This window comes from Stegodyphus dumicola, chromosome 6 (assembly GCF_044657685.1).
Source record: "Stegodyphus dumicola isolate Sdum_Otavi_A_Nest chromosome 6, ASM4465768v1".
In the NCBI taxonomy this organism is placed as follows: Eukaryota; Metazoa; Arthropoda; class Arachnida; order Araneae; family Eresidae; genus Stegodyphus; species Stegodyphus dumicola.
The window spans coordinates 154,072,412-154,099,213 of record NC_140773.1 but is presented as its reverse complement, the minus strand read 5'-3'; the positions used below and the strand labels follow the sequence as shown (position 1 = coordinate 154,099,213).

Below are 26,802 nucleotides of genomic sequence, written 5' to 3'. Positions count from 1 at the left end.
TTAAATGCTGCTATGAATGCTTGAATTTAATCCAAAATGCTATTGTGTTTTGAATTATAAAAAATCATAAATTATTGCTTTAACTTTGCAGATTAAAAATAAATTTAATTGTCAAATCAAAATTTCTACACTATTTGTTAAGATGTAAAAATGATTATCCTCATAATCTCAGATACGCAGACAAAAAGGAAAGTCAATGAAAGCTAATCACCATCAATATATGAATTAATAAAATCTAACCTTTGTACAGCTGCTGCATTAATGAACCTATCGGAGCTTTTCATGTATGCAACACTTTGTACTGCAGGTCTTCTAATACAACTAAGCAGTGTTTCTCCATGCATGGCTGCATTCCGTATGTCCTCCTTCAAATTCTGATATTCACCTCCCTGATCTTCCAGAAGAGATAAGGTAGATTGAACATCATTCGGAAACTCGGTTTCCTGCAATCTTCGAGTCATTTCTCGCAGAGAAGAAGATATTTCTTGAAGATTACTCGTAAAATTCTCAACAGCCTGTGGCATAAAATATATTATAAACAATCTATTTTAGACCAAAAAAAAAAAAAAAAAGCCAATTCATAAGCCAGTTTAAAAAACACTAAAAATTCTTAAATATTTACATATTAGTTTAGCAATCTGAAGACATGTATGTCATATGTATCTTTTGCATATGAAATGAAGCTACTAAATTTTAATAAGGGGGGGGTAAAAAATTCTTCCTATCATCATACTTAAAAGAAAAAACCAATTTAACTTTTAAAATTTAATACATAAATAAGTTTTGCTAATTTTAAGATGTAAAATTAAATTAAAATAAGGAAAATGCATCATCTAATATTTAACTTATAATGATAAATAACTAATAAAATTACCACTCTTTGTTGAATCCATTCTTCATGGTTATAAGGTATGGTACCCCCTAAATCAACAGTTAATTGGCTGGGATCAATGTGATGATGTATATCTTCAACACTGCCACAAATCACAAGCTATAATTAAAAAAATAAATCTCTTAAATAAATATATGATAATATAAACAATTATAAACAAAGTCCCAAAGAATTTTAACAGTAGCATCTTTTAAGTGCATTTCAAAACATATTTGTCAAGTGGTTTACCTTGTAAAGTACAGTAGTGCTTCTCTGTTTGCAATTCAGTTATCTGCAGTTTTCAGCAGTGAAACCACCCAAAAAAATTAACATGTAAATTTTGAAATTTATAATATGGTACAATGATCCATAACACAGTTTAAACTTATCTAGTATATCTTGACATCAAACTGGGTGCACACACACTTAAATTTCAATCAGTATAAATAAACAGAGGGAATGGAAATATTCATTATGGAACTTCATGCATATTCTCAACCAATAAGGAGCAGCTTATATTCAAATGCTTTTTAACTCTCATTCTGACTCATGACCATAAATACATCAGCAGGGGATTATAGCTATCAATGATCAGGGAGTATGTGATTTTTCTTTCTTTATTTCCAGACCTAAACTTCTCTATTAAATTTCATTCACTCTTCTTCTAACATTTCTCCTATTCTCAACAGTACAGACTATACAGAATATGGATACTCAAAAAAGTATTGATGCAAAAATTCCCTCAAGCAAATGCATAGCTTCCAATCTCAAAACATGAAAAACTGGAAAGTTCTCATGTAAAAACCAGGAGTTTCTGGAAGTTTCAGTGTGGCATAGCAATGACATTTAAAAGAATTCCAAACTGACTTACATTCACTTTATTATGCATGACTCAGGTTACTAAACTATTTATAATATGATTCTGATTATAATACATATTAATATTTAACAGATGTTTTCAATTTTATCTTCGTTTGCTAATTTCATTTTGCAAATTTTTTTATACTTTTATACTGAGAAAATCCTGAGTAGAGAAGGAAAACTTATTTGCCAAAGTATTTTTTACATACAAAGAAAATAATTTTAACTATTAACGTACATACTATTGAATGGATAAATTTAATAATGCATCATGTACTGATGTAAAAAAAATCAAATACAAATATTAATTAATTAAACATTGCTTGAATTTTAAAACATTTTACAAATATCTACAGAACATTAAGGCAATTCAGGTCAATTTATTAAGGAAAATTATGCTGAAAATTATTAGTGGTGAGAAATGGAAATTACACAGTTTAAGTTTCAGCAATCCAATACAATTCATTTATTGCTGGGAAACATTTTTGTTAGTTTAAAACTTGGACAAATCAGTGATCTACTAGGAGACTGGGAGACATGATGATAGACCAGCAGAATTGGCAGTTATGCAGCTAATAGTAAGGAAAGAGGATTATGAAACCCTCATTTTTATTTCTCTTAAGATGATCTCAGTTAAAAATAAGACAGCTGTTGTGTGCTTTGCCTACATTAAATAATGCACTTTTTAAAAAGTTTCACATAAGGAACAATTAATAACTATCAGAAAAGGAATAAAAAGTACTTTTACTTGCTATGAAAAGTTAATAAGGGATAACAAAAAAGAGAGAAAGAGAGGGTCTTTTTTTACTTGGAAGAGTTTTTTAGTCATCTAAAATCTTTTTTAATACAAGCGCATCAACTAGTTTCATAATTATGATATGAATATATTTATGATATAGACATAATATAGTGTTACGAAATCTACAGGCGCAGTAAGGTGGCTTGCCCACAAAGCAGTTTTAGGGTTGCCATAAATGGCAAGGGAAGGAAGGAAGGGTTGCCACAGTTGGCAAGAAATCGCCCAATTGGTGACAAAATTGGTGATATACCACGGACGGATGGAGAATCTTCTGGAACGGTTTACCGGTTTAGTCTTACCGGTTTAGCCCAGAATGTTCTCAAACACAAGCAGAACCCTGCTGGTCCGCAGTCAGTTAGTGTGTGTGCCTCGTCTAGCGAGCTGATAGTCAGTCATTGAGCGAGTGTCTCGAAGTCTAGTGCCGAGTTGGTCGTCAAGAGCATCGAGAGAGTCTTTTAGTGCATCATTGAGTTTTGTCTTAGACTGTGCTGAGTCGAGAGCTATACTCTTGTGTATCGTCGAGTGCATCGCTTGGAGAGTCTAGAGCCATGTTTCCTAACGTGGGACCCATGCCCCACAAGGGGGCAATGTGACTGTTAAGGGAGGCAATTCGAAAATGGACTCCTGCAGAGTTTAAGGGGACAAAGGACTTTCTAAATGTGTTTCATGAAGTCAAAATTTTTCGAAATTTCATTTTTTATTCCCCAAAATAAAGAAAAAAAAAAGTATACGTAAAAAAAGTTTTTAAATTGTGGTGCATTTTAAATATTTTATAAAGAATTCTTGCTGTAGACATGGACATTTAAATTCTTTTAAAGACATTTAAATAACTGACACATTATGCTTTCCAGACGTTTTTCGCACATTTCAGTCAACAAATTTACTTTATTTTTTACTGTAGGAATGGCAACCGGTATATTATTCTTTCCTTGAATGGCAACAGTAGCTGCTTTCAGCTTTGTTTATATTGATCTTATATTTATTTCTTTCAGCCCTTAGTGAAATGAGGGGTGCAAGCAAGAAAAAACGTTTGTCAGTATTCGGAGGCATATTTAAAATATGATTTCATATCCGGTCCATAAACCGTCAACTTTTGTCCTTTTATGCCAATAACGCCTGATTAACAAATCAATGAAACTAGGTCATCTTGAGGCACATTTGAAGGCGAAACATAATGCTAATATTAATTCAGATTTGAATTATTTTCATACTTTAAGGAAAATTTTTGAAAAAAGAGTAATATTAAAGTGTCTGTTTACTGCTCATAATGCAACTGTTAACTGTGCTCTTGAGGCTATTTATCAAATTTCATTACTCATCGCTTAATCTGGGAAAAGCTGTACTATATTGAATTGAATCAAGCCAACAGTATCAGCATTTAAACCTGTTCTAGAAAATGATGACAAAGACGTTAAAGCTATGCCACTAAATAACAATACTATTTGCAGAAGAAAGATTAAATGAGTGAGTATATTGAAATACAACTTGTTGAAAAGCTGAAAACAAGAAAAGTTTCTTCGGTGCAAGTGGATGAACCAACTTTGAGAGACAGTGAGGCCGTACTTGTAACTTGTGTAAGATATATTCATAAAGGGGATTTTGCCGAAGAAATGTTCTGTAAATCATTAGAAAGCACCACTACCTCCAAAGATATTTATAGTAAGCTAAATTATAATACATCTTGTACTGCAGATGGTGCTCGTAATATGATAGTTGAAAAATAAGTAAAGAACGGAATAAGAAAAAAAGGTTGCTTAAAATTGATAAAAGATGAGAATCCAGAAATGCTTCTTGTGCATTGTGTTATTCGTAGAGAAAACCTGGTAGCTAAAAACAATTCGCCTGTTCTAAATGAAGTACTAAATTTAGTTATAAAGTGTATCAATGCTATTAAAGCTAGGGCCAAATGTGAACGTCTTTTCAAGTTATTTTATGAAGAACAAAATGAAGACTATATGAGACTTGTACTTCACACTGGAGTAAGAAGGCTGTCGAAAGGGAACTGCTTTGAAAGATTTATGGAACTATTTGATACTCTTAGTTATTTTTAAGCGACAAACCTGAAATGAAAAATCCGTTAACGGATGATAACAAGGCAATTGTGAGTTATTTAGCTGATACCTTTGAAAAATTAAATATATTAAATAAACAACTTCAAGGAGCAAATAAAACTTATGATGCAAAAGGAAGATATTTGGTTTCATTATCTTTGTTGAATTTTATCAGCCATATACTATTTACCACAAAAAGTTTGAAAAATCTCATTGGTTTCAAAAATGTGACGCGACTACCACTATACTTGTTATTGTCGATCATCTGAAAATTTTATCGGCTGATTTAAAAGATTCTGTAACTTAAAACAAATTGATTTTCTAACTTGGATGATGCAGCCAATGCTAGTGGATTTGGCTGACATTTCAAATATGTAGTAAAAAGAAGAACTCGCAAAAAAGCAAAACGATGAGTCAATTAAAACTTTATTTAATATAAAAGGAGCGATGACATAGCTTTGTGAGGAAAACAGAATCAGATATCCAAATGAACAAAATTTGCAAGAAAACTATTGTTACCGTTTCCATCTTCATATTTTACTGAATGCAGATTTAGTGCCATAAATGATTTGCTGCTAAAAAAAAAAAAAAAAAAAAAAAGAAAGAAAGAAAGAAAAGAAATCGGTTGGATATAATGAAACTCGGAGACTTGAGACTCAAGTTATCTAAATTGGAATCTGACATAAAATTTCTTTGCAGCAAGTATCAAGTGCAAGGAACTAGCTAAATTTAAATAATAAAAATTGCTAATACTTAAAATTAAAAGCTTTTACTAAAATCAGTTTTTCTTGAATTTTATTTCTCCATGTTTTGAGCAAACACAGTAAGTTCACTTACTGTGTTTGCTCATAAAATTTCGTAGTCATTTCTTCCTAAAAGCTATCATTCAAATTTCTTTCGTGAAAATTTCAATTTTTAAATATTAAAAATTATGTATATGGTAGGGGGAGCTTAAAATTTTTAGAGAGGATTAGGTGGGGCATAGCACAAAAAAGGTTGGGAAACACTGGTCTAGAGAGTACGTGGAGTTCCGAGAACAACCGAGTAGAGTCGGAAGCTGAACTCTAGTGCTTTCCAGTGAAGCTGTCTCCACCATGATAGCCTGATAATCTGAAGGCTGTGTCGCTGATCATGCCAGCGTATTTATAGTAGATCTTTGAAGACTGTAAAAGTGTTTTGGAGCTGTCCTGATTAAATATTGGTAAATAAATTGTGTTTTGATACTTCATCAAGTGTCATCGTTATTCACTCCAAATCTACGAACCCTGCCCGAATGTTAAAGAAAATAACATAGCAACTGGTGTCAGAAGAAAGAAAAACGTAACAATATATACATATGCAAGTATTAATAACAGTATTCCATATCACAGTCAGTAACTTTAATTCTATTGACATTAAATTTTCTTTATGAGGTACAAATAATTAGGTACAAAAAATTAAAAGGTTTAAATTAAGAGAATATTAACTGTGATGTCTTTTAGGATAGTATCAATAGATAAAATTTACCTCCCGTTATGTAACCTTGAAATAAATTACTATGTAACTTCATGATAATACTGTACCTTAGAAAAAAAAAATAAAAATCTTAATCCTAGAATAAAATTTTGATAATCAAAAATATTAAAAACTAGAGATAAATTATTCCCCTTGAATGCTTATTAAACACTTTTCCCAGTTCTATTGAAGTTTATTCTCAAAGTTGCACCTCTCAACAATAATTTTAAAAAATTCTAATTCAATTAAAATTCACATAAAATTAAGCACAGTATAATTCTACACGATAAATATTTTATAAACCTTTTTGAATTACTAAGATTTGAAGAGACTTGAATCTTATTTTCTGAGTTTTGCCAGTAAAATAGATCTACAAAAGCAGACACATGATGTATGAAAAAACACCATGGATTTTTTTCAATTAGTAACTGAAAACCCTAAGTGTATATATACTATGACAGCAGCAAAAAGAAATTTAGTTGGTATTAACCTCTTTTCATTTATTAATTTAGAAGTCAAATAACAAAAATCAGCATTATATTTTCAAATTTCCTGTGAAAATTTGAAAATATAACGCTGATTGTTGTTGTTTGACTTCTAAATTAATACTTGTTCTGTGTGTTTCTGTATCTCTTTTCATTTCTTATAAATTTCAAATCTGTGACTTTTTATCTCAATAATTCATTTAATTAATTACAGAAATAAGATTTTAATACTTGTGATTAAATTAACACAAAAATTTATTATAACAACAGGGAAAAAACAAACAATATTATAAAGATAAATATTAATATTATGGTAAATGTACTTACCCTAAACTCAAACTCTTCTCTAAAGAATTTATTACTAACTTCTGAAATAGCTTTCTGGAAAAAACCCAGTGGACGAAGGACAAATACCACTTGAATTAATCCTGGGAAATACCCCTATAAAGTAATGTATTATCAATATATGTAACAACTAGTTAAACAAAAAAAAAAAAAAAAAAAAAAAAAAAAAAACTTAAGGGATATGAAATTTTATTTGTAATTTAAAAAAAAAAATTACCGAGATTTTTAAAAGGACAGTTTTCACCGCACTCCATTTGTCATTCCTTCTGTCAATAACAAGAACAAATCCTAAATCTGCATCTTGCAACCTAAACATGTAAAAGAATTTTCTGTTATAAATTTAAAATCAGCTAAGCAATGATATATTGTTTAATTTTAAACATCACAATTTATGTCTAATATAAAATATAATGTTCTACAAAGACTATCTGGATAACTATCATCTCCTGCTGCAAACAAGATTAACATTTTTAAAAATTCTATAAAAATTTTTTAATTTCAGAGAAATTTTAAAAAATAATCATTTTGGGTAAAATTTTAGTTTTAATATTTTCTAATCTCTTCTTGGATCTCATCAATATCAAAGCATAAAAGTACCCAAAAGTAATTGCATATACAGTTTCACTACTGCTACAAAACAACTGGATTTTGCACTGATGCTTCAATCATTTAAAACTCACTCAGAAAAGCAATGAAGAAAAAACTGTTATGCATGTTTTATCCATGCAAGAAAAAATTAATTTAAGTTGCTGTAAATTTGAAATAAGTTGCAGCGAGCTAAGGGCTAAAAATCTTGCTTTTTTAATTTTCTGGAGATTATACTGAATATCTGCCTGAAGAATTGCGCCACTTTCAGGGAATATCAGTTGCAAAATACCTGTATGACATCATTTAAGTTAATAAATCACAAATACTAAAAATCTTGTGGGTTACAGAGGTTGCAATAGCAATAGGTATCAATCAATCAATCAATTTTAATTGACCTCTCCTGGAACAAAATGTAACTGAGATGACATCCATGATAAAACTCCGTATTAGGTGGGAGGGATGATCATTTCCACAGTTACATCTCTAAGAAGAGATATAAAACAAACTCAGCTTGCTATGCTTTGGAGGCCTCAATTCCACGGTGCAGACTTTGAAACGAACAAACTCTTATACCCCCAGGGCTAAAGTGGGCACCGGGCGCTCATCAAACCACAGGTTTCAGATATCACCCCAAGGGGAGGCACACTATGGACACTGTTATGACTGGTCATCGATAATGCCTCCGCCAGTACTATGTGGGCTGCCCGTCACCAGAGGACATTACCCAGAATACTCAGACCAGCCGAGCTACCAGTGCCCCCGGCTAAACGTCTTACGCCAATCCTCCTCGGTCTGATCATGTAAACGATCGTCCCCCTTGGGTTCTGGAACTGCCAGGTTTGTAATTATTGTTCCCCCAGAGTGCTACTGTCATGATAAGACCCAAGTCAGGGTATACAACCCATGGGATTAGCAATGGTTATGTCAGAAGTGTCATCTTCCATTTGGAAACAGCTGCCAAATAAAAGCTGCTTCTTTAAAAGTTTTGCAATACTTAGCATGTGTTCATACAAACAAACAGTAATGTTTTTTCCCCAGCTGGTAAACATACATATTAAGGTAACAATTTTTGTTTATGGATTTTCCTGGCGTATTTAATCACTTCTTTGCTGTTGCTTCAACAATAATCAGTCATTATATGTACTACATACCATATACCTTGGTATGTGTCTACATCACCCTAAAATCTTTGTGGAATTGTTCTCACTGCTCATCACTCATTGTAGCAAGATTTTTGGGGAAGTAAGCAAGCTAGCTATGTAAAAAATGCAATTTGATCCTCATGTTGCAAGCTTTCCAAAAACTAAAAAGTTGCTGGACAATTTTGCCATAATTCGGTGCTTGTGTATTTCCAAGGTTTCTGAATGCCAACCAGCCATTCTTTTGAAGTTTTGTTATTATTCTAATGAAACGTTCATCTTTAAGGAGCTGCTGAATCTGTGAACCATCAAACACACCAACCTTTACCTTTTCAAATGACAGGCTAGGAAGTGTCCAAATGAGATACTTGAAACAGTCTCCTTCAACTGGCAAAGCTTTAACAAATTGTTCCATGAGACCAGTTTCATATGTAGGGGTGGAAATATGGCTTTCTCTTGACAAGTGGCTGATGTAGAATGTTTGGATCACCAGGTTTCAGGTCAGATCTTGACAGCCAATTGAACTGTACCCAATGCTTCTCACGAGCTCTACTATCCCACAAACACACAAAAACAAGGATACTTAGTATATCCATGTTACTGGCCAAGGAGGAAGGAGACTATTTTAAGGTCAATACAGATGATTCATTAGTGCATGTGTTATTGAAACATATCAAAGGCTCTATATTTATGTCTTCATATTCTTCACACAAACAAACTGAATGACCTATTGGAATTGCACCAAATCAACTTCCACTGTGGAAGAAAGAGGGCAAGGAAGAAAGTTCCGTTTCAAGCTATTGATGAAAAAATTGCCATTGCATTGCAGGCTAGAATTCTCAACTCTTCCATTAAACCATGTACATTACGACAATACACAAATCAATGATCATTTTGAAAGTATTGCAGAAATGCACTGTTCCTTGAGCAAAAGTAGGATACCTTAGCTTCTTCTTTAACAAGTTTTTCTCATGCACTTTTAATGCTAACAGCTCTGAAGCCTTTTTGGATAACCCCAAATCTCATGACAAATCATTTAACTCATGCTGGTCACATCCCTAATGAATAGATTCATCCCTAATGAATTTCAAAATCTTCATCATTAGGGTTAATTCGATAATCATCAGAATAATATTCCTTTATTTCTAAACAGGGTCAGTCAATAGTAGAGCAGTAGTACTTCCTATGATCCATGCAGGGGCATGGACAAAGAGGGGCAGGGGGGACCAGAAGAGGTTCCTGGGCACAGCATCCAGGGGAAGCCAAACTGATGTTATAAAATTTTAGGATTATATATTTTCCATTCTTAGCAAACAGGAGGGGAGGCACGAAATCCTTCAACTGCCTCCAAACTTTGAAAACCCTAGGTACGACACTTGCTTCATCCCTGCTTGATGCTGCAGTGAGTGATCACATTCATAGAAAAAATTTGGTGTGGTAGAAGAAAATTAAATACAGTTTTGAAATCAGCATGCCTATTTAACTCAAAAACAGCTCAAAAATTGAATTCAAATTGTGTTACAAATTGATCCCCAGTGTATGCTGTCATTATGCATCGTGCCAGCCACGCAGTGTAGCAGCACTTACTTAAAGAACTTTGGACACTTTGTTTTTCTGAGGGGTTAGTAACGACCTCATACGGACTTTCAGAATTTCATCTTCTGGGTTGGAGTCGACCAACAAAGGGTCAATTTCATGAGCCCTAAAGGGACCAAACAAGGGTAAAGGTCATTAATAGACAGTTAGGGAATGGACTATGGTGTCAGATGTCACACTGTCATGGCACTGGAACCATGTTGCCATTTTCTTGTCTTTGGTGCATCTCCTCATCAAGTGAAATTAATGTATTCAATAAAATCAAATTGTTGTGTTTTCATCTGTCAAATAAATCGATGTCATATGAAGAAGCAAGTCAAAAAATAAGAAACGTATCTTTTCACATTTTTTATTGAAACTTAACAACACGTGCACAACATTACATCGGCATCCATAGCTCGCACACAGAGAAGAGAGAACTTGGTGTTGCCAATACGGTAAATACAAATGTACCAAATTAACACGCCTCCTTACATTTATATTTACTAATTACAAACAAACATAGATATAAGCAATCTTTTCATCTTTACCATTTACAATTAAGCATAGATATAAACAATAACATTCAACACTTAACACAAATTATTTTTAAAAAAAGTTTCTTTCATTAACTTGAATGTTAAAATCAAAGTTAAACACAATTTAGTTTACATAAGGACATTACCAAAATCTATTTCATTTCAAGCAAATATATTTAAATAAACATCACTTAAATGAACAGTATACAAAATTTATTTCAATTTCAAACCTTCTCTAAATTTCATAAATTTAATCTTTCCTAAAGACTTAGTAAAGATATCTGCAATATTTGATTCTGAATCAATCTTTACAATTTCAATTACTCCATTTTGAACATTTTCGTGAACATAATGATATTGAACTTCTATGTGTTTTGAATTTTTAGTGAAGTTCCCATAATTAGCAATGGCCAAAGCTCCTGAATTATCTTCATAAATTTTTAATGGGGTGACTTATATCAGCAAAAACATCATTCACAACATTTTTCAAGAAATTAATTTCTGTCACAGCCTCAGATAGAGCAATATATTCGGCAAAAGTGGAAGATTTTGTCACACAATTTTGCTTTTTGGATTTCCAGTAAATTGGATTACCAAATAATTCAATAACAAACCCAGTAGTTGACTTTCTGTCAACAATATCACCTGCCCAATCAGCATCAACATAACAATTCATAATATCAGTTTTAAGATTTTTACTATAGGTTAATTTTAGATGTTGTGTTAAGTACAAATACTTTAAAACTCTCAAAGCATATTTGAAATGTGTCTCATCATAACAATTTTGAAATCTACTTAAATAATTTACGCCGAAAGATATGTCTGGTCTAGTACCATGACTAATATACAAGAGTGCTCCTATTAGATTTCTATATTTGACATTTTGATTTAAATTAGATTGGCTTAGTTTAAGATTAGTCTCCATTGGTGTATCATAAAGCTTTGAATTTTTAATACCATACAGTTTAGCTAAAGATTCAATATAATTTTCCTGACTCAGTGTTAAGATATTACTTTTCTCATTATCATATTCAATATCAATTCCAATGTAGCTTTTTACTTTATTTAAATCCTTCATTTTAAATTTTTTATGAAGTTGTTCCTTAATATCATTAATTACCCAAGTATATCTGCAACATATCAACAAATCATCAACAAATAAAAGAATATATACAAATACATCATTTTCAGATTTTACATAAAGACAATAATCATATTTACTTCTACGAAATCCTAGACTCTCAATATACTCGTTAAAGCACTCATACCAAGCATGAGGGCTTTCTTTCAACCCATATAGTGCTTTCTTTAATTTATACACTCTATTCGAATTATCATTATAGCCTTGTGGCTGTTTAACATAAACCTCAGACACAACATAACCATTTAAAAAGGCAGTCTCAACATCCATTTGATGAATATTTAAATTATACTGACAGGAATATGAAAGTAACAATTTTAAGGTTTGCATCTTGATGACAGGGGAGTAAGTGTCCTCAATACTATCTTTTTGCTGAAAACCTCGAACCACTAATCTAGCTTTAAAAACATTACCTGGTTTTCTTTTGAATACCCACTTCACATCTAGAATTGCTTTATCCTCTGGTTTAGTCACTAGTGTCCAAGTGTTATTTTTAACAAGACTGTTCATTTCACTGTCCATTGCCTCTTTCCAATGTCCAGCCTCACTGCATGTTGTCGCCTCCTCAAAGTTACCTGGAACTGTAGCATCACAAAAATTTGCACTAACACAGTAGTACCCGAATTCTTCATGAAATCGAACTGGTGGTTTGATTTGCCTTCTTGGTCTCATTCCAATTTTTGTTTCATCTTCATTTATCACACTGTCCTTGGAGTTATCATTACTCGATTCACACGGCACTTCTTGAGGTTCATTCTTCTTATTTGTATCATCATTCTTATCTTCATCATCACAACCTACACACATTATGTCTTCTTCAATAATATCAACATGTCTGGCAACTATTATTCTGTTATTCATCAAAACTCTGTATCCAACTTCTGTATACCCAAGTAAAATTCCAAATTCAGCCTTTTTATCCCACTTCGACTTTCTCTTTTCTTCTGGTATTCTTACATACACTCTACTTCCGTATAATTTCAATTCATTAGCAGATGGTTTCCTATTGAAAAATATTTCATATGGTGTCTTCTTTACAATAGTATTTGTTAATGTCCTGTTTTTCAAATAAGCAGCAGCTTTAATTACTTCAGGCCAGTAACGTCTGTCAACTTTTGCTTCGGCTAAAAGACATCTTGCCATATCCATTATAGTTCTGTTGTAACGCTCAGCAGTACCATTTAATTCGTGTACATAGGGTGGGCATGACTTTATCTTGAAACCTTTTTCTCTTGCAAATTTGTATATCTTGCTATTGATATATTCACTATCATTATCACATCTTAGTTCTTTGATAGTCTTCCCTGTTAAATTTTGAATTTCATTTACATATTCAATTAAGCAATCAGAGACTTGATCCTTAGATTTGATACAATAAATTTTTGCCAACTTGCTATAATCATCAATAAAACTCACAAAGTATTTCTCACCATTACATCCAATTGTTCTGTGAGGTCCATTTACATCTGTATGTATAATCTCCAGAATATCTTCTGCTTTTCTTCTATTGTTCTTGAATGGTAAATTGCGCATTTTATTTTCAATACATATGGCACACTTCATATATTCGGTTTCTATTTCTTTAGGGATTCCTTCTAATAGCTGATCTTTGCACATAATATCCAGATATTTAAAATTTACATGTCCAAATGAACGGTGCAATTTTTCTTTTAACGTTAACTTATTGTTGGTCAAATTTGCAAATATTTTACTATTTTTAACATAACTCTTTACTTTATATAATCTTTCTTCTTTCTTTGCTACTGCTACTAATGAACCATTGACATCATATATTTTAGAAAACTTTTCTTTGAAAACTATTTTATGATTATCAGTAATCTTCGAATAACTTAATAAATTTGCTTTCATTTCTTTTACATAAAATACATTCTTCAATGTTACAATAGATTCAGAGTTATATACAGGAAAAGAAACTATTATATTGCCAACCTTTGTAGCTTTCAAAATCCTTCCGTCACCGACTTTCACTTGAATAGGATCCTTCAAAGTGACTTGCTCTTTGAAATTCATCACTGTTTATAATGTGATCTGTGCATCCGCTATCCAGAAACCAATCGATTTCATTTTTATTCGTCACAGTATTTGCACTGGAACTTGTCATGTTACTTTCAATAACAGTGGTGTGAAAACTATTGCCTTGATGAGTGTTTATTCTCTGGTTAGAGTATGCTCCACGTTCACGATGTCCACTAAAAGCACAACTACGTCCTCGATTGTTTGAAGAACTTCGACTGCGATAATTAGCGGAGCCATTACCACGATAGTTCCTTTGATGGACATGCCAACAATTCTTTTTAATGTGACCAGGTTTTCCACAATTATAACAGACATTCCCTTGTGGACCCGATTTGCTTGTTTCGATTTTGAACACATTTGATTTTTCTGCTGGTGCACAATCTTCATAATCATTTTTCTCTTCAAGTAATTTTGATTTGATTTTGCTCTTTAGGTAATCGACTGTTCTGTCCTTCTCTGGTAATACATCTATTAAGTCACCAATGTGACTGTAATTTGAAGGTAATGCTCTTAGCATATAGTTCAATTTTTCTTGTTCCGTCATGGTGGCGCCGGCATGTTTCAGTTCGTTCACATACTTCTTAAAATCATCGAAAAATATATTTACATCAGGATAATTTTTTAATTTCACACATTCTAAGTTATTTCGACAAACAATTTGTAGAGCTGTTGAAGTTTTTAAATACATTGCATCAAATTTCGTAATTATATCAAATGCAGTCTCACACTCATGAATATATTTCAACGGTTTGTTTGTTATGGCACCGTAAATGTAATTTGTAGCTTGGATATCCTTTTCTTCCCATTTTTCCAAGTCATCGTTTTCACTGACTTTTCGCTGAACCACATCTTTACACTTTTTAAATTGAAGAAATTTCATCATACGCACTTTCCAATTAAAATAATCCGAACCATCAAATAGTGGTATTCCGATATCGTTGCTTCTTGTACATGCCATTTTTACACTAGTACAGGTAACTTTTAAAACAAATTATAACTACTAAATTCTTCATTCATATTCACAAACCACGAGAACTGCTACCATGTCAAATAAATCGATGTCATATGAAGAAGCAAGTCAAAAAATAAGAAACGTATCTTTTCACATTTTTTATTGAAACTTAACAACACGTGCACAACATTATATCAGCATCCATATCTCGCACACAGAGAAGAGAGAACTTGGTGTTGCCAATATGGTAAATATAAATGTATCAACTAACATCATCGAGTAACATCATGCATGTTGACGATTTAATCTCTGGAGCAGATGAAGAATCAGAAGCATTCGAGGAATCGGAACATATTAAAAGCATACTGAAAGAAGGCGGATTTAACATGCAGAAGTGGAAAACGAATGAAACGAATTTACAAAGGGTATGGAATGAAGAAGATTTTTTACACAATTCGACTTGTTCTAAAGTACTGGGATACATATGGAATAGGTCAAATGATACATTTTTGATAGAAATTGAAGATTTGGTAAAAGCTGCCAAAAGGATAAATAACATACCAACTAAAAGGGAAATCTTGAGATTTGTAGGACGTTTCTTTGATCCACTCGGGTTTTTAAATCCATACACCATTCGAGCTAGGATTTTATTACAAGATTTATGGGAACAAAAGATAGCCTGGGACACTGAAATACCAGAAAATATCAGAAAGAATTGGCAATGCTGGTGTGATGAATTAGATCATATTTCTAATCTGGAAATACCAAGACATCAGTTTGCAGGTACTGGGAAAAGGGATATAAAGGATGGTCTACAGTTACACTGTTTCACAGATGCGAGTCAGAAGTCCTATGGGGCTGTTCTGTATTTTCGTTATTCGAAAAATGGAGTCATTCATACAAGTTTCATTGCATCAAAATCATGAGTAGCACCTTTGAAAAACCTATCACTTCCCAGATTGGAATTGATGGGTGCCTTGATAGGCTCCCGCTTGTCAAAATATATCCAAAAGAAACTTCGGGAAATTGATTTGATTGTATATATGTGGACTGATTCTAGTATAACGTTACACTGGATTAGAAGTGATGTGAAAAGGTGGAAGCCATTCGTTCAGAACAGAGTGAAGGAAATACAGAAGAATTCAGATGTCTTGAACTGGAGATATACGCCTGGTGAACATAATCCAGCTGATTTGCTAACTAGAGGTGAAAATGTCAAACATCTGAAGCAGAATAGCATATGGTGGGAAGGGCCCACGTGGTTAAAGGAAGACATGGAACACTGGCCAAAACCGAATTTATGTTCCACAAAGAATATTGAAGATTCCAAGAAAAAAAAGAAAAACATCAAAGGAAGTTTTCATAAATTCGTGTGTTACCGAACCTTCCAAAGATTTATTTAAAACCAAAAATTACAGCAATTTACATCGAATTTACCGAATTACAGCGTGGTGCTTAAGGTTCATCAACAGTGCTCAAAATACCTCGAAATTATCAGGATGTTTGCAGGTTACCGAATTGGAAATGGCAGAAACTTATTGGATCAAATGTGTTCAGAAGCGAAATTTCACAAATGAAGTACGGGCATTGAAGAAAAACAAGGAATTGGGTTCAAAATCAAAACTTAAGTCCCTCAGTCCATTTGTAGATGAAAGTGGTGTAATTTGTGTTGGTGGACAGTTAGAAAATTCAAATTTGGAATACAAACAAGCACATCCAATCGCGTTGCCTGACAAAGATCATTTGACTGATCTAATTATTCTTCACAGTCATCAGGTGGTAGGGCACGGAGAAATAGCAGATACTTTAAATCAGATAAGAGATAAATTTTGGTTGCTGAAGGCTCATCGAAAAATTAAAAGTGTTCTGTACAATTGCAATGTCTGCAAAATATTTTGAACTGAACCTGTCATGCAAGATATGGCACCTGTCCCACCAGACAGATGCTGAGAAGCCTTTCCGTTTGAAAACTCCGGAATAGATTACGCTGGTCCACTGTACGTCAAAAGTGGAAGAGAATTATCTAAGACATACGTTTTACTGTTTACCTGTGCTGTAACTAGAGCCGTGTATTTAGAACTTACAGCTGACCTTTCCACAGAAAAATTTTTTCGTGCATTTAGACGGTTCATAGCGAGAAGTTTGTTCCGAATAGTGTATACCGATAACGCCAAAACCTTTAAAAGAGCGAAAAAAGAATTAGAGCTACTGAACGAGGTGATGAAAAGCAATAAAGTTCACGATGAGTTCTCTAAGCAAGGAATCAAATGGAAATTTATAGTTGAGAGGGCGGCATGGTGGGGAGGTTTTTGGGAGCGTATGGTTCAGTCTCTTAAAGCTGTTCTGAAGAGAATCTTAGGCAAATCATCCTTGACATTCAGGGAATTAGAGACAGTCATAACAGAAGTGGAAGCTATATTGAACTCCAGACCTTTAACATTTACATACTCGGATCTAGGAGAGCCAGAATCTTTGACCCCTGGTCACTTCTTAATAGGAAGACGATTACTATCATTGCCGCAAGGAAACTCTAAATTAACTTCAACAAAGGAGAGTCTTACACGTCGATTTAGACATCAACAGATACTGGTAAAAAGAATCTGGCAAAAATGGAGGCAGAATTATTTGATGAATTTAAAATCTACTCATCATTCCAAGCTGGCGAAAACAGGAACCTGTTTGAAGAGAGGTACTATTGTATTAGTGCATGAAGATAAAATTCCAAGGCTGATGTTAAAGATGGGCATCATAATGAAAGTCTTTACTGGGAGAGATGGCAAGGTGAGAGCCTGTGCTGTCCGCTTGCCCAATGGCCATACGATTAAAAGACCAATGAAACTACTATATCCGGTGGAGCTGGAATGTAATAAGGACAATTACAGCAGTTGTCCTTTCGGGCAGGAGGATGTTGCAACTCAACTCTTGCTGAGATCCGATGGCTGAGTGATATCATCTCGAACTCTGAACTCTCGATTAGAGATCACGAGAACACGGAACTGAGAAGTAGCACGCTGCGTCGTGCGAAAATTAAAACCTTTTTAATTTATGTAAATATTCTGTAACCCGTTTGCATCTTCATTAAATATGTTTGTGTAAAGAAAGTATTTATCATTTATGGATTATTCCTCTCAAGATTTTGAAGATAGAGATGCACAGAAGAAATCAGTTTCAGCCCTGTGGCCCTGGCAGAACCCATTGGAACAAGGTAAGCAGTTTGGTTTTACCTTGATTAAGTTAGAAGTAACGATAACGATAAGGATATAAATAACAATATTGTGGCGCCCTAACGTGGGGCCATTGGGTTGAATTTGAACTGAAATTTAATAGATTTTGCATGGATTAGAAAAATTAAAAAAGAAATGATCTGCTATAAAAGCAGTAGTTACGAGGCTGATAAATAAGATAGAAACAGAAATTGCTAATGAGGGGGATAAAAATGTAATTGAAGAAACAGTTGCTCAGTTAATTAGTAAAGAAGAACTAATCTTAGCAGATAATGTTATTGAAACTTTAATTGATGTAGTAAATTTAGAAGATGAAATAATGTCTAGAGAAGAGTATAAAAGTAAAATTATTGTTTGGAAATTACGCACGAAAAGATATTTAGATACTAACCCACATAGCACTAATTCTACTTCATATGGAAGTGTCACTGAATCGCAAAACAAAATTAAACTCCCCAAATTGGCCCAGGTTTCGGGCAAGATTTGAGACAGCTGTACACGAAAACTAAAGTCTACATGCGGTAGATAAATTTAACTATTTAAAGTCAATTCTTACTTCTGATGCAGAAACTGCAAACAAGGATTGATGTTAACAGCAGAGAATTACGAAAAGGCTGTGAAAATATTAAAAGATCGCTTCGGACGCAAAGAACTAATAATAGATACCCATATGAAATATTTATTAACTCTGACTCCGGTTAAAAGGTCTTGCGATGTGACAGCAGTTTGAAAATTATATGATCGTTGTGAAGTACAAATTAGAGGAACTGTAATGCTAAAATTCTGTTATAACTGGTCATTGTCTTACTAGTGTTTTCCAATTAAATTTATGGAACACTCTATATTTTAAACAACATAGAGTAACACTTAAGTGCTTTAAGTATAGCATATAAAAAATGCGATTTGATTGTAAGGGAGAAAATCTTGGAATTTGGAGTCAAAATGCATTTAAATTAAAATTTTAATATTTCCAGAGAAAATTCAACAACCTATCCTTTTTCCACGTCACATATACAAATACAATCCACCTTTATATGCATCTATCAGAAACTAAATAGTTTTAATATTATTAAAGTATAGTGACACTACCAGATCCTTAATTGCTTGCAGTGTTAAAAATAAAAAAAAAAAAAAATAAAAAAAAAAAAATTAACATACATTTTTATAAGCTCAACGTGAGTCTCCTTAGAATACAAAACGTGTTAATAACGTCAGGAGTATAAAGACATTATAATAGGCATGGCATGCATGGGTGGCCCAGTAGAGTTCAGCAACATTAAAATAGTCAGCAACAGAGAAGTGTTTGCCTTGAAGATGAGGACACAACAAGATACCATTAAAACTCACACAGTCTCCTGTAGAACAGAGTGGGTAGTCGGGAAAGGAAACAACACCGATGTGGTCAAAATGTCCATATAAAAAGTTGTGAGCAGTGTTGAGTCTAAAGTTTGCAACCGCAAAGGTGCCTCGGAAGGTCTTGAATAGTTCTAGATAGAAGATTTTTCCAGGCCTTTCTTGTGGCTTAGGTATTACATAGATTTTTGACTGTCCCCTTTATTTTACTTTTTATCATGGCACAAAGCTCTTTTGAAAGGGTAAGAGTAAAATCGTTGAGGCAATTCACAAATCTCCTTAGCAAGCTAATCAGCATGTTTATCACCTGGGATACTGCAATAGCTAGGGATCTAATGATAAGTAATTTTCCAATTTGAATTCAGACTATTGCTGGCAAGATAACTGTAATATTTTTCTGGCACCAGCAAAGAAAGCAACAATAAATATTGTAATTTGAAAGAGTAAAAGTATTTTACAAATCTTTTGAATCAGTGGAAAACTATCCGATAATTATTGGTTTATGTATTTCTTTTTTTTCTAAGTGCATTTTAATAATAAGAGCTTAATTTGATGAAATGGCTAGAGTAAATACAACTTTTTGAAAATGAATATTTATATGATTTTTCTAATCAGTTTGTATTTGAATGGAGTTAACTGCCAACCATTCAGAATATTTAGCAAAACATAGTTTGTTGATATATTATCTGCATCTTAGATTACATATTTTTATTAACTCTATGACGACTCTCGGGGAAGCCTGTAACCCCTAAAGAGTGAGTCCTCAGGTGGCAGATAGAGGAACGCTTCCATTGGTTTTACTTTAAGTGGTGAAGAGAAATAAAATACTTTCCATGGACCAACAGGCAGAAGTCCAACCCTTTGGGCAATGGCCTCCTTTCTATGATGAGTTTAGATAATGCACTTCTCTAGTGTTAATTGACTTCCAGAAAGAGGACAAGAAAATAAAAAGCTCTGCCAAAAAATTGCTCCAGGAGGCAAGAAGGTATAGGATAATAAAAATGATACAGATATGATGCATTTTGAAGATGAACTGGAACAGTTCATTATTTTTAAAAGAGGTTGGAGACAGAGTTATTTTGGTCATGTATTTTTACATATTTCTCCCTTATCAGGCATTGAGGTAAGTATTATCAATCTTTCTAAATGTAAAAATTATTTAAAAAAAACTGTTTGACTATTCCAATTTGCAATGCATCTGAAGAAAGATTTTTCTCTGTCTTAAAAAGAGTGAAAAAAAAAAAAACTATTTAAGAAGTATGATGTAAGAAAAAAGATTAAACTGTATGGTTCTAGTATATATGGTTATTGAATAATATTGATATTTCGAAAATAATTTATGAATTTGGCAGCAAAACGTCAAGGAAAAAAAGTAATAAACCTTTTACTTAAGGGTCATCTAATAATTTAATACAGAACTATTTTAATTTAAAAATATTCTATTAAACATTTTAGCAGTTTGAAGTTTTACTTTTCTTTGCCAAAGGATACTTAATTTTGAATGCCAAAGGATAATTAATATTAATCATTGATGCACAAGAGGAAAAAAGGTCCATATTTCACTCTTTCAAATTATTTTAACAAAGTACATAAACCACATTTTTGTTATTATCGCTTTTATTAAATACACTAAAATGTAAATTCATATATACCTTAGGGAATTTTGAATAAAAAACTAATTTTTTGCAGATATGCTTAGAAACATCTACTTTAAGATGATTTTTAAAATGTTATAGGTCATAATACAAAAAATGTTTTCAAAAATTTTATAAAAATATTTAAAAATACAAATGTTTACATGCATGCACAAGTTTTGATATAATTTTCATTTTAATGTATTGTAGTCTTGATATGCAAAAGAAATAATGGAAAAATATTTAAAAATAAAAATATGAAATCAAAGTTTCATTAAATTATTAATACTTTTGAATCTTATGTGTATTTCATTATTTATTACACTGCAGCACTAACTGCAATATAAGCACATAAGTACCTAAACACTTTCTTAAGAGCTCCATAAATTTTATCATCAGGAGCCCCCAACTGGCTTACCCTGCTCGTGATCTTTCTAACTATCTGCACACGTATAAAAAGTCGGCAACTCACTGTGAATTTGTAACTTAGTGAAAACCATATGTTTGACTATCTTTAAGGCTCATACGAACTGTTTTCTTGATAAATAATAACATAACAAAATAAATAAATAAAAAATGTTATAAGCAAAAACAAAAGTCTATATATGGTTGACATTTACATTTTTACAGCTGTTCAACTGCACTGTTAGCAAAATGACAACTGAATGTAAAATGTAATCCCCATGTACTCAATCATAATGTGGTACGTTGCACAAAAAAAAGGGGGGGCAATTCTGTATCTCTCATTCTACTGGGCCAATTCACGCAATTCAAATTGCGTTTTTCATGTCTTGAAAGTGTAACTTATCACATGCATTAGATTTATATATAGCATTATTCTAACATAGGTATTTTGACACAAAATCGAACTTTTTCTGAAATAACATATCAATGTTTTTATAAATTTTGATTCTATGTCTAGATAGATTTGATAATTTATGCCTAGCTATTCAATTTTGTAATTTCTGGAGAGAAATTTATGGAGAAATTCAAAAATTTATCTTGGCACAATTTTTTTAGTTTGTGTCAGGAATAATTCACTTGGCAGAATTCTTAATATATAGTAACATACTTACTTTCCTTTTTTTCCATTGATGCACAAGAGGAAAAAAGGTCCACATTTCACTCTTTCAAATTATTTTAACAAAGTACATAAACCACATTTTTGTTATTATCGCTTTTATTAAATACACTAAAATGTAAATTCATATATACCTTAGGGAATTTTGAATAAAAAACTAATTTTTTGCAGATACGCTTAGAAATATCTACTTTAAGATGATTTTAAAAATGTTATAGGTCATAATACAAAAAATGTTTTTGAAAATTTTATAAAAATATTTAAAAATACAAATGTTTAGAGTAAATATTAAAAAATGAGCAAATTATTTGGATTAACCCTAAATTTCGTATTCTGGAAGAAAGAATCAAATAAGTTTAATAAAAAAGAGATATTAATAAATATATATCAAATTCAATTAACATTAAGGAGCCATGATTTTGAGAGGTAATTTTAAAAAAAAATAGTCTATGCGATTTTTACAAAACTTCGCAGTTTGGTATAATTTGAGTTGTAGAATTGAAATATGGAAAAAAAAATTGGCAAGTCATTTCAGGAAAAGTCCAATTTTGTATCAGAATACCAATATTAAAACAATGTTATATATATATCTAATACATATCCTAAGCTACGCTTTCGAGGTATGAAAAATGCAAGTTGAATTTCATAAATTGGCCAAGTAGAATGGGAGAAATATAAATGACCCATTTTTTTGGGGGGAGGGGGGGGGAGTGTACATGCATGCACAAGTGTTTATTATTGCAATTATACTCAAAAGTACACCAAAAACATGGCAGTTTTATTGAATGGTGAAACTGGGGGTGTTATTAATCAAGTATTTAATAATCTGAAATGAAGATTAACAAGAACCATATTTTACTAGTCCCACCTCAACAATAAACTTCAAAACTTCAACAAGAGAACAAACTTCCTTTAATGTGTACAAAGATATTTAAAAGTGATATGTGTAGTATGTGATATTTAGAAGGAAGAGGAGGAAATAAATTTAATAACTCATAGCTGGAAATTCTGCTACTTTTGCTTCAGTTTGTCAAACTATTTCAAACAAATCTATCTTCATAAGATTTGCATTACACATATATATATGAAGAAGATGTGCAAGTCTTTGAATAAATTTGAAAGAATTAAAACAAGTAAACAACTAAAATGCATATCACCATATGTAGCTTTTCTTAGAAACCATAATTGTGAAAGCTTACGTAGGCACATTGGTGAGGTACAGAATCAATTTATGGTAGTCTTCATCAGAAAGACTCCAGAAAGTTCCTGTATCAGGAAAGATGATGATGGGATAACCTTCAGCTGTTCTGCCACCTGAAAGAAGAATAAAAAAAAAATTTTATTCATAAAATTGTAATAAAGCATATTTTGAAATATATTTCAAACTGAAACATCTTCTGCAAAACATATATGCAGCTTTATTAAAAATTAAATTTAATGATTTATCAAAGTATTATAAAAATTATGCATCTCTAATATGCTGGTGAGAATATCTAAAACACAAAGCCCATTAATTTGAATAGTCATATTTTGTACTTTCAAACAATGGTGTTGTCGCACAATCACACACGTTCCCGAAATTCATTCACTAACTTAAAAAGCAAAATATTCTTATTTATTTCAATCTATAGATGTTATTAAAGTAAGAATTTTAGTTACTTTATTTAGCAGTATTACATCATCATTTGTTGAACTGTCACCATAGATTTTTATGATTCCAAAAAAGTGTAGTTTCCTATTATTAGCATCATCTCTGAAAATTGCCAAATATTTTCTCTCACATTTATTACTTATATTTCTCTTAAGTGAGACTAATTCACTATTTATGCGAATGTAAAAAATAGAAAAAAATAATTTAGATGAATAAATTTTTAATCATCATATCCCAGATTGCATTGGCACTTATAATTTATATTTTTTCATTAAATTGTCCTACTGCTTATGCATTTTAAAGGTATGAATACATGCATACATATACAGACATTCCACACCCTACAAACTTCTGCATATACAAACCTGTTCTCAAAGAGTGAAATGTCTTTCTTTCATTCAAAAATTCAAAAAAAAAAAGTCTGGAGCCTCATATTTTTTGAAAGTCAAGATCCAAATTCTGAGAGATTTTGCTAAGGTAAATCTAGTGTACATGATGCCATACAGTGCTATAATCTTATTTACAACAAAAGAAAATGAAAACATGTTCAGACCAGTTAGATACTTAGTTTCTTAAGAAAAACACTTCAGAAATCAGTGTTCTTGGTCCACCTAACATGCTAACTCCTTTCACCTCTCATACAGCCTCCTCATAACAAATGTTCCTTTTATTTACTGATGAGTTTTCAGAGGGCAGGTCAGACACTGATTCACCCAACCCATGGAAAAAAAAATCTACTAGCTGCATCCTCGCCTATGACATGCCTCAAAGACAATTTTATCCAATAATCCAAGGTATATATTGCATAGTAAAATAATTTTATTTATTTATAATGTACTGAATTTAAAATTTAAAACATACATTATTTTAGTATTTTCAATTGTTCATGTGATAACATTTATACCTCTTATCTCATGAACATCATTAGGAGGTATGCATAGCAAGCCTAGTTAATATTTACAAACAAATTCATGATAATGCTCATTCGGAACATAGCTCATATACAAGTTCGGAAGCACATGTAAGTGTGCAGCTATTTATATAAAAAATGAATAAATGCAGCTATTTATATAAAGAATGAATAAATACAAAGCAAAAGCAGTTGAAAACCTAATCTAATTTCATGCTGATAACAGCAACAAGTGTTGATAATAATGCAAAATAAAATAAAAAATTTGTTTAAAATTCAACACATAGTATTCAGTCTGGAATACATCACATGCAAAACCAAAAAACCCAGAAGCCCAATGGCAAAAAGCATAATGGCAAACTTCAAGAGAGGGGGGGCAAAATATGTCTTAACTAGAAATGAAATATGAAACGTACATCTTTCGCTACAATATCGTCAGGAGATTGGTGCAACAAAATAAGCTAAAAAAAGCCTGTCTCTGAATTGACAAGACACAAATTAAAGTTTAAAATTTAAAAATGATCTTAGAAAAATATAAAAGTAATTTGTGTTTTTATCAGTTTAACCTCTATATGCCGAAGTAAGCATAACAAAAAATTGCAAACTTATAGCATTCAAAAACATAAAATACACATATTAAAAAAGATTGCAAAATAACAGACAAATTTTAAAACTTATTTTTACTAGATTGGGTCCAAAAACAAAACTACATACAGTGTTTATTTATTTAAAGTGCCACTGCTTTATGCCAAAAAGTGAAATTATAAATTTTTGGCAATGCAGTCTGACTTTTCCATTTGAATTAAATGGCATCTGATGATGATTCATAATTTTGTGACAAAACTTCACTGAAATAATATTAATAGGAAAGTACTGAAAGAAACAGTTTAATCAGAATGTATTTGCAGTGGTAATTTTCTAACATGAAAAAATATAAACTGGAAATTTGACTGAATGTGAATATTGCTCGTAGATCTGACTTTGAGGTTACTAGTTACATTAAGCAATTATGCCAACTTAGCTTAGGGGACTTTCTAACAGAAGGAATTTGCATTCATATTCTGCCTGGGGAAACACACACACACAGAAGAGATATGCATTTAACGTATTCATTTTCTGAGAACTGAGCCCGAGATGAATTACTAAAGTACATTTTCAGCCAGCAGTTAGCCTTTAGAATACATTCCGAGCCAAGCTTCAATGTGCAGTCATTTTTCAACTGGGTTAATTTTAACATTGCTGTACTTTTGGCAGAAGATGAAAATAATTCCGTTCTAGTCATGGCCAAAAAAAACTGCAGCTTAGACATTATGGAATGGTGAATGATCGGATGGAATTTTAGAAGAAACACGACCAGCTTGATTAAACATCATTTATTCTTGAAAACATCATTTATTCTTGAATGACGAATTTCTTAACACATAACTGTTAGAAGACTAGAGGTGTTAAACATGCCCCATAACTTTAGATATGCAGATATATTTTAATTAATGGTGAATACCTAGAAGAGGCTGAGCGACACAAATGAATTTTGAAGAAGTCCCAAGCTTTATTTTCACACATACGAAGCCATTTAGGTAGACATTTATCTAATCATAATGAATTACAATAATTCTTGTATACACAGATAGAGGGATACTAAGTCATTTTAGGCAAGTGGGCTTAGCAGCGGAGATATGTTAGCAGTGGCGAAGCTAGGGAAAGGAATGATGTAGTTCTTGTGCCAAGAGTATTTACACAGTCAAAAGTCATTAATCCAGACTTGTCGGGACTTCGGCAATTCCGGATTATAGATCATCAGTTTAAATCTGGTAAGATGGCATGCAGAAGTTATAAAATTAAAAATATGAAACCGTAATTTATGAAATAAAGAACAATTATGATCTAAAGGGTATCAAAATAAAAAGAAATAAATAAATAAATAAAAAAAAAAAAAAAAAGCTTAATATTTATTTGTTTATTTTATTAAACATTTCTTTCAATTAAAGTTGTTTAAGTTGCTTCATTTTATGTGATAATACTTTCTCTTTAATTCTATAAACAGACATAATTTCTTGTTCAGTTACAAAGTT

General features: G+C 32.0%; 1 protein-coding gene across 1 annotated transcript in view; it reads right to left on the bottom strand.

The window, feature by feature from the left end:
• The window catches only part of LOC118189891 (guanine nucleotide exchange factor DBS-like), a gene marked incomplete at its 5' end in the record, with an annotated part of 97,301 nt that extends 73,805 nt beyond the window's left edge, over positions 1-23,496 (bottom strand). The window contains 5 exons of the mRNA XM_085819701.1: positions 241-515; positions 875-991; positions 6,889-7,002; positions 7,124-7,214; positions 23,369-23,496. Coding sequence (XP_085675827.1) covers positions 241-515; positions 875-991; positions 6,889-7,002; positions 7,124-7,214; positions 23,369-23,496 — 725 coding nt within the window. The remainder of the gene's footprint in view (positions 1-240; positions 516-874; positions 992-6,888; positions 7,003-7,123; positions 7,215-23,368) is intronic.
• Between the last annotated feature and the right edge of the window lie 3,306 nt (positions 23,497-26,802).